The sequence below is a fragment of the Grus americana genome, chromosome 2 (genome assembly GCF_028858705.1).
Source record: "Grus americana isolate bGruAme1 chromosome 2, bGruAme1.mat, whole genome shotgun sequence".
NCBI lineage: Eukaryota > Metazoa > Chordata > Aves > Gruiformes > Gruidae > Grus > Grus americana.
Window position 1 is genome coordinate 8983267 of NC_072853.1, and position 13607 is coordinate 8996873.

At 44.7% G+C, this 13607-nt stretch overlaps 1 protein-coding gene across 2 annotated transcripts in view; it reads right to left on the reverse strand.

Annotated features, from left to right (window-relative positions):
• Positions 1–272: 272 nt before the first annotated feature.
• Positions 273–13607, reverse strand: part of CCN4 (cellular communication network factor 4) — a 43185-nt gene continuing 29850 nt past the window's right edge. The window contains exons 2-5 of one of the 2 annotated variants that reach the window (XM_054817419.1): positions 11731–12010; positions 7882–8139; positions 5878–6071; positions 273–5341 (exon numbers count right to left, since the gene is read on the reverse strand). In XM_054817419.1, the coding sequence (XP_054673394.1) occupies positions 5042–5341; positions 5878–6071; positions 7882–8139; positions 11731–12010 (1032 nt within the window). In that variant the 3' untranslated portion in view covers positions 273–5041. The remainder of the gene's footprint in view (positions 5342–5877; positions 6072–7881; positions 8140–11730; positions 12011–13607) is intronic. The other variant, XM_054817418.1, reaches the window with a different exon arrangement.

Below are 13607 nucleotides of genomic sequence, written 5' to 3' on the forward strand. Positions count from 1 at the left end.
GGTTTTGTGCCCAGCATTGGCATGGGACATGGACAACCTACTTGTAGGGCTTGGCCAACTTGCTTGTAGGGCTTGGTGAGCCTTCCCCAAGCAAACGTACCACTCAGCCCCTTGCACACCAGTGGGATGCACGCAGTCAGGCACCCTTGCCTTACCTCAGGCATACTCTTGCATCGCTCCAGCTGGGAAGTTGTTATTTACTGACTGATTGCAATGGTTTTTCATTGATTTTTAATCATAACCAGTGACGACATGAAAAAAAAAATAAATAGTTTTTTTACAACCAGCTACCAATGTTGAACTTTGATCCTGAGGTGAGTCCTTCCATGCTGCTCACGCAGGCTCGGCAGGAGGAGATCTCACAGGGGTAGAGCCTAGCACGGCTGCCCCAGGATCTGCATTTTATTTGCAAAGTGCGAAGTACTTAGGAGATGATGGGTTCCCCAGCCTAGTCTAAATGTGGTGGCTGAGAAAACAGCAGGAAGCCCTTCATGCAAGATCGTGTGCTTGGCAGCGGCCACGTGTACAAGCAGAAGAGGTAGAGGCCAGATGGGACTTCTGATGCCTGTAGAGGCAGCAATGTGGTACCCTTGCTGAAACCCATCACCAGAGGCACAATTGGCTGGAATGTGCTTAAAAATGCAGAGGACTTCCCAGCAAAAAATACCAAACCACAACACACTAACGGAGAAAGCTGGGGAGAGGGTGCTTTCTTGCTTAATGTCCCAGTAGCCATAAGAAACCCCAACACAGACCCATCACTGTGCAGGACAGGAGGCCACTCAAAGTGTTTAAGTTCCTACTGAGGCAGGTAACATCCTTCAGGCTGGAAGGCGAATTTGATTTGTGGGAGAGCTCCACAAGTATTTTTTTTCTAGAATTAAATGGTAGAATCCTTACTGGAGTTAGCTCTGAGGGTAAATGCAGGGATATGGAATAATGATTCTTTAATTTAAATGCTTTTCCATGTGTCTTTAATTACCTCGTTTGAACAATTTCTGTCTTTATGGCTGCTGCAAACAGGTTACTCCTGCAGCCTCTCAAGAGAGCTGATAAAGAAGACATGCTTATGCAGGTTGACTAACATATTCCACTTTGCTCAAAGACTCTAGACAGGCTGTCCCAAGTCCAGTAAGAGTGCTGGGGAAACAAAACCAAACCCTAGGGCCAGAAACAGACCAGAAAACAAGGAAATTGGGGAACACCTGGATTTCCGAAGCTGCCAAAATATTCACATTTAAGGAAATGCTCTCAGAGCATCCTTTTTCACCACATTGCTGGCTCTTTATTTTTATTTTTATGTGTGCTTCAGTTTAGGTCTTTGTCACACATTGCAAATGCATACTTGGACATTGGCCAGGCGAGGAGATTGGAAAAGGAGAAGAAATGTCAGTGGCAAACATATTTCACCTTCTTTTGCTTGTCTAAGCTTCTAAATGAGGTGTCAGTCATAGATTCATTAATCATTTACCACTTATGAGGTTATTTAATATCTTTAAACCACAGCAGCAGCATGCCACCTATAAAACCTCACCATGATGCTGTATGAACAAGTAATACGTGTTACATAGTTGGTGTAACTCAGACTGACACTGCCAAACCAATCTGTTTTTCCCATTAATTTTTCATATATTTCAGCATATGAAGCTTACAGAAATAACTCTGTAGAACTGTTTAAACTGGAAAGTCACAATTTGAAAAGGTATGTGTATGGATATGTGCCTGTGGCTAATAAAGGCACTCTGTCTCCATCAGTTTAATAAACTGCTTGTCTTAAAACTCCTTCAAAAAACTGGGAGAAGAAAAATCTCAGGATTTAATTTACGAGATGACACCATGTGTCTGAATATTGTGTTCTTCCTGGAGTATCACATATATGCAGCACCATCCTAGTGAGCACATAAAAAAATAAAGCAACTGCATCACACCCTGTTTCCAGTTGCATGCATGCTGAAATACTAGTCAACGCTCAAGGTAAAGGCCTCTTTATACGTCACATTCTTGCTTTGTTTCATGCTGCAGTGAGTGGCTATCCTGCTTTCTGGGGCTCCCAAACAAGGCAGCTTGAGGCACCGTACTGACTCCGATAAAGTCCCTATGGATGGCTAATGGCTATGGTCACTGGAGCTAGCTGGAGTCTTGCCATTCATATCAGCATGAGCTGACCTTCAAAATCCCGTCCTCCATCCTTGTCCCAGCCTACAAGTCCAACAGGATGATTGACGTGAGCAGGACATGTGTCACACTGTCTCAACTTAGCCTGGATTGCAAAATTGTCACTCCCATCCTTTTTCAAGCCTTTCCCCAGATCGCTGCACCAGAGGGGTCTAGCCCCAGCTCGGAGCCTGATGTCTCCTCAATGGTATTATTGTTGATTTCTTGGATGATGGTACCATTTTCAGGTCCCAGCAGAGACCTGGGCCCATTGTAGGAGGCCCTGTACAAACGTACATTGACCATCAGTTACTGCTGGAGGAGTTTTCACTCTCAACAGAGACGATGAACAGTAGGGCTTTGTTGTTCTGGCGCTGAAGAACTGAAGAAAAGCAAAGCAAAGGGTGGGATCCATGAAAGCCTTGAAGGATCTAACTCCTTAATGTATTTAAACAGTAACCATAAAAGTACTTTTGTAAAGACACATGATTTGCCCAAGCGCACAGGGAGCCAGGGAGCTGAATCTAAGGGCTGGTCTACTGCCTTAGTCCTAGGGCTAATCTTGTAAAACAAATCCGTTAAAACAATGGAGTTCTAATGCACCACAAACTGCAAGTCAGGTTCACTGGCTACAGGTGTTGCTCTTCCCCTGTCAGTGCCACCGGACAGACAAGCAGTTGCACAAGCAGTAGAGCTAGTGAGGCTGGTTTCCTACAGACTTGTGTCCAATGACCCCAGAAACTCCTTTACAGCAGTGTAACAACCACTATTCCCCTTCCGTGACGCCTTCAGCTCTCCCTCCTCCATGGCTGCTTGTTTCCAACTGGTGCATCTGTTCAAAATCCCTTAAAGCATTAAACCTGTTGTGGTTGGGCCACACTGCAGACATGTCGGCTACCTGGCAGATGCGTACGGACTTGGTAGGAGCAATGTGGCGGGGCTTTCCCCTGTCCGGCTATTTTATTTCATTTTTTTATTTCAGGAATCGCAATGTTTCTGAGATCTTTAATGTTCTGCCTACTTTTTTTGACATTTCCCACAAAAGGACTGACCGACAGACAAACAAGTGGACGGCACGGTTGCATACGCCTTGTTCCCTTAGGCAACCAGGCTAGAAACAGAAACATCTTGGGTGCGTTCGGCGAGATCTGTGGTTTCCTGGCATTCACTTCACTAAAAACCGACACGCACTGGAGCTGCTGGTCATGCCTTAGCTTACAACAGCGTCTTTTATCTCGCAGTAAAAACTCTGTGTTTCAGCCACGGCAGAATTTGATTACGGTGGTTACAGCGTTAGCTAATTGCAAAGCAAAGCAAGCCTGTTAAGTGCCACAGTTCTGAGTATGTCTTTTCATCCTGTTTTCTTGTTTCCTTACGTGTACATGTAAGACAGAGAAAGACTGATTATACATATAAACATGCATTATATCTGCACTCTATTTTATACACCACAGACTGCACCATAGGAATATGTATATGCAAATATAAACATATATATTCATGGCCATGTTTTTGTATATATTATATACAATATTATATAAATGCACACACATAATATTTTCTTTATGTGCATATACACATATATAAGCATACGTAGGTATACATATGTACAGATATATACATATGTATGTGTGTGTATACAAAAAAATATATCTCATATTTTAAGATGGGCTAGAACTAGAACACAGGATTCCAAGTCATACTTGAGGGATCTTATTGAGAAAGAGATCCTAGGATGGCTTCCCTACCAAGTGCCTCAATACAAACCGCTTTCCCTTTTGGAAAACCATGCTCAACTTCTTGGCTAAGGCCTCTTTTTCTTATGTCCTCATGATCTTTTTTTACCAGTGAAGGAGTTTAAAATTTAACATTCTCAATCTTGCAAATGCTGAGCTCCCATTTGGGTTGAGGTCACATCATCCAGGCCAAAGGCAGTAATGAGGGTGAATCTACAAAGAGCTGGTGTCCTCAGGTTCCTTATCACCAGAGGAACAAACAGGAGAGGTGCTTTGCACCTGCACTGGAACATGCAGACAGGGATCACCCTTCTTTTCTGCCACTGGAGGTTTCAGGGAAGCTTAAAAAAAATAAATAAAGCTTTGAATTAAGGAATAACCTAACTCTATGAAAAATTTATGGGCCAAATCCTTGTATACAAAAATGCTATTGAAGTTGACAGCTTTTGAAGATGTACAGCATTTCTCCTAGATGTTTTTACATAGGGGTTGCATTATTTTCAGCCTGTTAACAAGAAGCTTTGATTTATCATAGCCAGAAAGATTTATGTCTCCTGGGAACTAATCTAGCTTCCACTGGATTATCAAGATGAAGACAAACAACTTGCCAACTGGAACTGAAGTAAAATAAATGACTGATTTAAAACAGTTGTGTCACCCAACGTTCAGCCCTGTACTGGTCCAGTCTCCAGTCTCTTGCAAGTAGATGCTACAGTTCCCCATGCAGAAACACATTTCTACTGCTCAGCTCTCCCAAGTGAAGCAACAGCAAACATGCCATGGTGCATGGGGGCTGTACCAACAACTCACTGTTGTTGGTACTACTACTAGTACTACTAGTGTAGTATTCTTTCCTTTGGGCAATTAAACTGCTGGCGTAATAAATGGCAGTGCCAACAGGATCGCCATTTAAATCGTGGAATCTGTGCATAGAGGCATTTCTGGCTGCCATTAGTGGATGGAGGTCTATTAGAGCTGAAAATCTTGCTTGTTCAAGGCCTCTCCAAAAACAGTGTGGCAAAACAAGGAGATTTAACATCCCTACTCAGGAAAAAACAAATTGTACATTGGCAGTGGATGAAAGATTCTCCTTTTTATTTTAAAACCTCTGTAAAATCAGAGCAATGGGTCAATTCCAGCATTCAGCCAATTTAATTAGCAATCTCAGAGTAATCGTGGTAATGAGCCAAGTCGGCAAAGATGTCATTGGGGTTCTTGCAGTTCAGGTTGCAAAAACAAGCATTGATCCACAAGATTTTCCAGGAAAACTCAGTCCCATCTGGGCACTCAAACCTCACTTCAATAGTCTTGGACTTGTAGGGTGTGCAGCACCTGTTGTCTGTGCAGACGCCGCAGTATTTGGGTCTATATTGACTTTTGCTCACACATCCTGAGATGGTGTAGTTCATTGGTTCATTGGCCCTGTAGACAGCCAAGCACTTCTTCCCAGGCTAAATCAGAGAAGAACAGAAAAGGAGACAGGTTAATATTCATTGCTGACACAGGGAGTATGTGCAAACGACCTTCCTGATACTTAAAGGGTTTTGAAGCCATTAGGAAGCATCTTACAGCATTGATCCAGAGGGTGTGACAGATTTATATGTTTAGGCATACGAAGCCAGAAGCGGCAAGTAGGATACTTGCAAAATACAGTTCATAGCCCTGCCCAGCAGTGCAACATCACTTTTTCACTAGCTGAGTCACAGGTCTGTCCGAACCAGCAGCGAGCACAGTGGACTTGGCTTGCCTTTCGTTGCGAGGACCTTTTGGCTGGAATTAAAGCTCTCAGGGGCAGGTTTTCATACCGAGATATGGAAACACAGGGAGGACACATTTCTGACCTCTCTGCAGCACAGTGAGTCCACAGGTACTCTCTAACAGCCTCCAAGATCAGAAGTGCAGCCCCCAGAGGCCTGAACACTGCCAAACAAAGGCTGACCCCATGTCCCAGCAGAGCTCACGGGGCGCACGGAGAAACAGTCCCCACCTTAATGTGCTTGGTTATGTCCACCTCGCAGGGCCGCATGTTGCACAGGCGGTTTTCCTTCAGGAGCCGGCACTGGTCGTTGTCGTTGGAAATCCTGGTGGAGATGCCCAGCCCGCAGGTCTTTGAGCAGGGACTCCAGGGCGAGGTGTGAACGATGCAGTTCTTCTGCCAGGCTTCATCCTCTCCCTCGTACGCTGCAGAGACCAGATTAACCCCACATTATTCAGCCGGGGAAGCTTTCCATATTAAACACCCTCTCCCTGGCTCATTACACATTCAGGCCACTAACCCAAATAATTAAATCACAGCGAAGTGGCTCAGCATTCCTGCGAACCTCCTCCTCCCTTTGCTGCTGACCTACTTGTGTCAGACCCTCCAGTGCTGCAAGCGCTCGGGGCCAGAGCTCATTTCTTTATTTCCCTTCACAGCCTCGCACAAGGGGGGGTCCTTGTCTGGGACCCCCAAGTGCTGCCACAATACAAACAGTTAATTACAGAAGCCTGTGCCAGCCTGTGCAGCAAAGGGATGAGATCTGATCTCCCTGTGAAGGTTTATTTCTGAGCCCATTCAGTTGTTTCCCTGCAGCAGAAACTGGTCGGCAGTCTTTGCTGGATGGCCGAGGGGCTTGGGAAGCAGCCACAGCCTTTCACTGGGAGGAAGAACAGCTTGAAAAGCTCTCAGGGAGCTCGGCAGCCACTTGAAGAAAGGGTGGGCTCTGTTTTGAGAGCATCTGGCAACCCCAGTTCAAGTTCTTTCACAGCCTCGGCCAAAGTCCCCGCTGGTCTGCAGCTCACAGTGCAGCCCACAGGCAAAACTCTGACAGAAGCTCTGCTGCCTTGAGCTTGCTCACTGTTATGTTGCTTATTACATTAATTATTATATTAAAACTAATAAATGCTAGTCTCACGTCTATAAGACTTCTGCTTAGAAAAGACAGGCAAGGATAGCTGCGTTATGCCAGTTTTGGGACACAGGCCATGAAGACATAAGGCCAGTTTCAGTAGTAGATGTTTTGAATTTGGACCTACATCACAGTTCAGAGCTACCCGGGACAGAGTGAGGGCTAAACTCCGGTGGGTTTAACCCAGAAAATGGAGAATGAGGCTTTGTTTTGTGCAACAAAAATACAGACCAAGGATTGGGAGAAACTCCTACCATCAAGGAACAAAAATCCTGTTTTACAGCAAGCATGGTATGTCTCCTTGAGCTCTGCTTTTGTGAGGTAGTCTATAACATGAAGCTAATGTGGCTAATATCACTACATTGCATCACAGGGTGTTATGAGGATAAATTTATGACATATGGAAAGGTAAGCCCATCTTGAGCATTTGGGACCATGTTTGAGGCAAATGGTACCTACCACCTCCATGCAGTGGGCTATATGATCCCCGCTATGAATGTGAGTGTGAGGAAAGAAGATACCTTATGTGATATATATAAAATAGGTAGTCCAATAATGTTATCAGTCCAGAATTGCTAGAAAGCTATACTAACACAAAGATAATTTAGTCCAATTTTAAAATTCGTAGTGAAACTTCTACTGCAATAAGTTTTCAAGGTGTTTTCTAAGTTTGGGACTACTAAGATACAGGGGCTTTCAAATCATGCTCCTAAAGCAATATAACCCAGACAGAAAGCCTTAGTCCCACATTAAACCGAGCCCATTCTATTAGAGCGCCCAGACTGAAGGGAAAAAAAAAAAAAAATTGAGGTAAAAAGGACTTGCAACACCTTCAAAATGCCAGCAGATGTGTGCTTCAAAAGGGGCTTTGTCACACAGTCATGTTTGATGAATCTCATATTGCTGCTAAGAAGTTCGAGCACACCAGGGGTGTTTGCATGTCCTGTCCTTCACTACGTGCTGCAGAAGAGTCTCCTTCTGTGCCTCCCTCACACAAAGACTAGATGCCTGCCTGGTCTGGCAGTACAAGCTGATACTTTGGTTGCAGAGCCTTTCACTTCAGTCCCCTGACGATGGAGAGGTCCACCTCACTCCCACCATACCTGCAGAGGAGATGTGGCGTGGAGATGTCTTCCTGATTTTCTTGGAGTCATCACAAATCCACTGCTCGCAGCACTTCCCTGCCATCTTAATCAGCTTTGGGTTTGGGCACCAGACAAGGGGAGGACGTGAGTTTGTGCACATGGGAATACAGCCCACGGCCCCGTTAATGCACGTGCAGTTGTATTTGCAGTTGGGCTGAAATGTGTCCCCATTGTTATACCTGACGCCATTTAGGACACATCCTACACCGACAATCTCTGAAAGGAAAGAAAAAGAAAGACACACAGAGCACTGTTAAAATAACGCTGGCAACAAACAGCGCTGATGTGTTTCTTTACCAAGCTGCTCCGTGGGCTAATGGAGCCAACGTGGAGACACGGCAGTGGTGCGGGGCCATGTATTCAGCGTGATGCTGAGCCAAATGTGATCACACCATTTAGAAAACTGTTTTCATTCTGAATCACAGGAAAAAAAAAAAAATCTTTTAATGCTTCATGGAAAAAAGAAGTTAGAAAATAAAACAAGCTTTATACATAAATGGTCACTTAAAAGTTATTCACAGCAGGATCAATAAAAGTAATTAAAAGAGATATGGAGTGAAATTTGAGGTTTTCGGGGACCTATGAGAGGTCTACACGGAGTTGCAAATATGACACAGCTCTGCGTGACACCTGTACCCTTCTGAAGCAGAAGGGGAAGAACAGCCAGGGCAGCAAAGGAGCACCAAAAAGGGTGCTGCATTCCTATATTTAGGCAACTAGATCCCACCCAGTTTATCACAGAACAGTTTTCTTGGAACATGAAGTAACTCATTATAAAGCCATGAAAATTAGTATTTTATGTATATTTTAAAATAAATTTAAACAAAAAAAAAATATCAAGCTTTTTTGATTGCCCATGAACAGGAATCACATTGATTCAGGAAATAAGATGCAGTTTGTATAAGGTAGCAACTTTGTTGTTTCGAAGTTACGGACAGTTATTTGGAACCAGTGGCAGAAATCTAACGGAAAATTCAAGCTTCAGTTTCTTGTTTGGTCACAGGGAGGCAGTGCGCGCTCACCGATCAGGTTGCTTAAGTTTTAAGTCTGGTCGGAAATGGAGCTGCAATGTGACTGCTTCAGGGCCAATACAAATCGAAATGCTGGATTAGAATTCTGCAAAGGCTTCCTATTTTTAGAATGGGTGGAATGAAACCATCAAATGCAAATCCCTTTTTCTGCACAAAAATGAGACTTGTTGCAATTCGAAGCACAGATTCAGATTCCAGTTCATGCTCAGCTCCGCTTTTGATAATGCTTAAGCTCTTGTATTGAAGAGCCCTCTCAGTGCTGGAGTCAGAGTTGAGAATTCAGTTAAACTTCTAGATGTGCACACGGAATATGACTGTTCAAGAAAATGCTGTATTTCCTGGTGTTTTGCTACCAGCATATCCCTCCTGGACTGTGCTAACTCAGCCTCCTTGAGGTCTCATGCATCAAGACATCAATCATGAGAACATCCCCCCTCCCCGCCTCCAGGCGTGTGCTCAGCAGCTTGCTGTCTCTGCTTCGGCGTGGAGAAAAGCAAACCACAAAAGGAGAACTGTAGTGACTCCCAGCGGGCTCCTATCTGATGTCCGGGTGATCCTGGGACACACCTCAGCATGCCAGTCCAGATACAGCCTGAATTTCCCACAGTTTTACTATATCCCCTTTCCCAGCACCAGTTCCTGGCTCTTTTGGGGTCTTTATTTTCCACAGATTATATTGTTTCTGTAGTCCTGCATGCACTGGAGTCTCTAGACCTAGCTTTTGTCTTCCATCTGCAAAGCAAATTCCTCACAGCAGTTAGTCCCCAACACCCAGCGCAGGAGTCCCTTCGCACACCCTGCGGTCAGGACAGTGGTGGAGTGATGCAGCCTATGTACGACCCAGTGCACGAGAATGAACATGTCAGCAGATCCTGTCATGTACATCTACCTGGATGCTGAAAGCAAGGGGAAGACCACAGCTTTCTATGGCAGCCAGAGACAAGCCACTACACTTCCTAACTGTGGAAAGACCCTCACGTCCCTCAGCTGTGCACGCCACAGTGCCCCTCACCATATAACCACAAATGTCACATAATAGGGGATATATTGTCATGGCAGTAGGGACGCGCAAGTGCATTGGATTGGGAATCCTTCCAGCCCTGACTGGGGAAACTGTGGGTCAATCCTCCTGCATCACAGTGCTGTTGCCACAGGCGTACCAAATGCCTGCGATGTATGGGAGGTCTACAAAAACAAACAAACAAAAAATCCAACTAAGCAAGCAAGCATTTAAATAAATAAACATGGAGCAACGTAAAGGTCTTTAAAGAGGTCTAGGAAGGCTGAGGTAGCTCTGAGAGGGCATCCAGCTTGTCTTCCTCTCCCAATGCAGGGACAGCTGTAACAATGTCGTTCTTGACAGATGTTTGCCTAGCCTGTTCTTACAGACCTCCCATGAATGCTACACACACACCAGACAATACATTTGAATGATCTCATATCCTTTTATTAACCTTGGATCTTTTCTAATCTTGAAAATCACTGTTTAAGCTTGCGGCTCTTTGCCATACCTTCTTTTGTTATTTTGCCCATATCCTGCAAAAATCTGGTTAGACTGCACTTTGCATGCTTGTTTTTCATGGCCGAGCTAATGCAAAGCCAAGTTCATTTCTTACTACACTTCCTGTCCTTCCACTGAGGAACAGCAACCCCTAGTATCATTTCTGTGAGGAACTGCCAGTTACCCTGAAGCTCTTTACTCCTCAGACTTGTCCCTTGTGAAACTTCTGCTGATTTTCTAAGTTTATTGAAGTCCACTGTGTGCAATCTTTTTTCCTTCCTGTGGATCAGTTATTCTACCTATTCGTCTCGCAATCAGCTCTCTTCCAGGTTTCCTTCCACCTTTACATTTTCTAGTCATGGTTATATTCCAGCCTAGAAGACCCTCCCTCAAAATGGCTTTTTCCTGTTTATAAATCTAAAGCCATGACCAATATGTTCTAATAACATGCTAAACAGTCAGCTTCCCCTCTGATCAGCTATCCTTGTGGTTGTACCCATGATTCCTTCCCTTTTAATCATTCCCAGAGTAGTGATTTTCAATCATTTATCAGTGGATCAGATTCCCCCTGTGTTCTGGATCTCAGAACAAGTGAACATAACCTTGACAAACAAAACACTACCTCATTTCTTTCTCCTCTGCTTCTTGAATAAAAAAGTTCCAGTCACATGAATTATCCCACCAAGAGTTTGTTGTGACAGGCAGGAAGAAACTCTTCTGCTCCATGGCAGCTAACACGACTGAAACCTTTTTAAGATTAAGGCTCAGACCTCAATTTGTCACTGAGAAACTTTGCTAGGAGATGACTCATCCCTGACCCTCTTGACAAGATACCATGTGCTGTTGTTCCTAGGGATCCACTATTGGGAATAAGCCAGAAGCATCTCCTTAATGTCATGGTTTTCGTGTAGACACCCATATTGCTTGTCTTTAAAGCCAGCTGTGTACCTATCCTTCCTTCATCCCCAACCCAGTACAGCACCTCCTCCTGTTACAGGGAGTACAGCATCATCTACTTGCAAATCTGCAGACCTCAAATTCTGGTTGCTCCTTGCTCTTGGCTGCAGCCAACTCAAAGAGCAAGAATTCAGATGTCATTTCTCATCCAGCCAACTGCCCTGAGAATGAGGACAGCTACAAGGAAATGGAAGATGATGAATGGCGCAGCTGATGAGCTTACAGTCAGGTATCTAATGAGATAAATCTCAGCCATTGCTCAGACCAAGGGGAGCTGCCAATGTATATCTAAATCAAAAATATATGTACATCACTTACGTGCACATACTCCTATTTCGTACCTAGGTCTGTCTCCACTGTAGTCACAGTACAAGCCCCTGTGGAAATCACAGGTGTCGGCCTCAGTGCAACTTTCTCCACGCTGCTTGGCACACGTCTTGCAGCAGTCGCAGCCGTCTGTGACCAGGCTGACGCCTACCGGGCACCGAGGTGGGGACTTCGGACACTCGCACGGCCACTTACAGTACTGAGTCCGTGTGTAGGCCTCTGTCGTGGCAGGGACGGTGGGGGTCATGGCGGTAGACGTCTGGGCAATGGCCTACAAACACAGAAACACAGCTAGGAGAGCGTTCCAGAGAAAGGGGGGCTGTGAATCCTCAATAAAAAACTCCCCTCAGGTCTAAAAAGACTGTAAGGAAACCAAAGAATAAATGTCAAAGAGCCATGGAAAGGGAGCAGTCACTGCTCTCTTGTAAACCCCTTCAGATACCAGCCGAGGGCAAACGCTCTGCAGCTTGGACTAGCACCCAACCTGCTGGTACTCAACCCTTTCCAGACTTCTCTCTAAACAGACGTCTCTCCCCACATAGGAACAGAGGCACACATGACAAGATCCCTTCTTCATGAGAAGAAGCTGTGCCATGTCTCCGGTCTGTGTCACCCTGTGGTGCTTGGCTCTAGCAGAGGATTTTTCCGCCCCATAGCTGTTGTGCCTGTTCATTGAGAGATGGCTCTTGGCTACTCAAAGGCTTCCTCAGACAGCAGCAGCAGCTGCCCTTCAGGCCACCGAGCAAAATAAAGGTCAACATGTCGCAGTGCGAAAGCACATGACACGTGGCCCTGTTTGGCCTCGTCTTTCTCAGATTTATTGACATTTGTGTGGGTCTTGCAGCCAAAACATGGAATCCCATAAATCCATGAGGGGACCGGGAGCAGGCATGTGAGCCCACCACCCTCACAGACACCCAGTCATGAACCTCTGTGTTGTGAGGATGATCTGAAACCCACAGGCTTAGCACTCCACCACCGACCTCCTGAGGATGTCTTGGCCATTTCATCTCTTCTTGCAATACCACTAATACCACAACAACTGCTGCTTTACAATGTCCCAGCCCTTTGACTTGAATAGAGATGAGGTCAGAGACAGGAAAAGAAAACCTCTGAAACCAAAATCTGCTTAATTGTCTATGAATGTCTTGATGCACAAGTTCACCCACCTCTGAAAAATGCTTTGCTTGTCTCCACCCCTGTAACACAACACACACGCAGTTCAGCTCTGACGGAGTCCCAGTCCTAAGCAATGAAGCTACACTATGGCTATAATTTTTTTTTTAAAAGTAAAATAAAATAAAATAATAATAATAATAATAAATGTAAAAATAAAGAAGTCATGCATTTCCACTAAGCACTCTGACAAACCCTCTTATCCCTCCTTTGCAGTGTCCAGACTACCAAATCAGCAGAAATGCTCTCTGTGAATCCTAAAGTAGTAGGCTCTTAGGTCTGTCTGTGCTGGGCTCTTCCAGGTCTCACACTGTAGTTCCCATCATGTTGTCCTGGCCCACGCAGTCAAACAATTGGGATATTTCTGCAGTGATTTTCCGCCTATGCCTTTTGGCACATGCTTGTGTTCTACATGGAGTCACTATGGGACCTATAAATCAGATGAGCGTAAATGAAGCTTCATAACGTTAGTGTTTCTCACATTAGCCATGCACAAATATTTGCCAGCATGGTCAGCAAGGAAGGAAAACTTTTATGGGGAGGATAATGCCAAGTTTCCATTTCCTGATCTCAATTTCCTTGTCAAATAAGAAAAAACAAAACCACAAATTAATTAAAAATCTGATAATCAGATAAAAAAATCTGATCAGGGTAAATCAAGGTAGAAAAAGGATTTCATGTAACACAGTGAT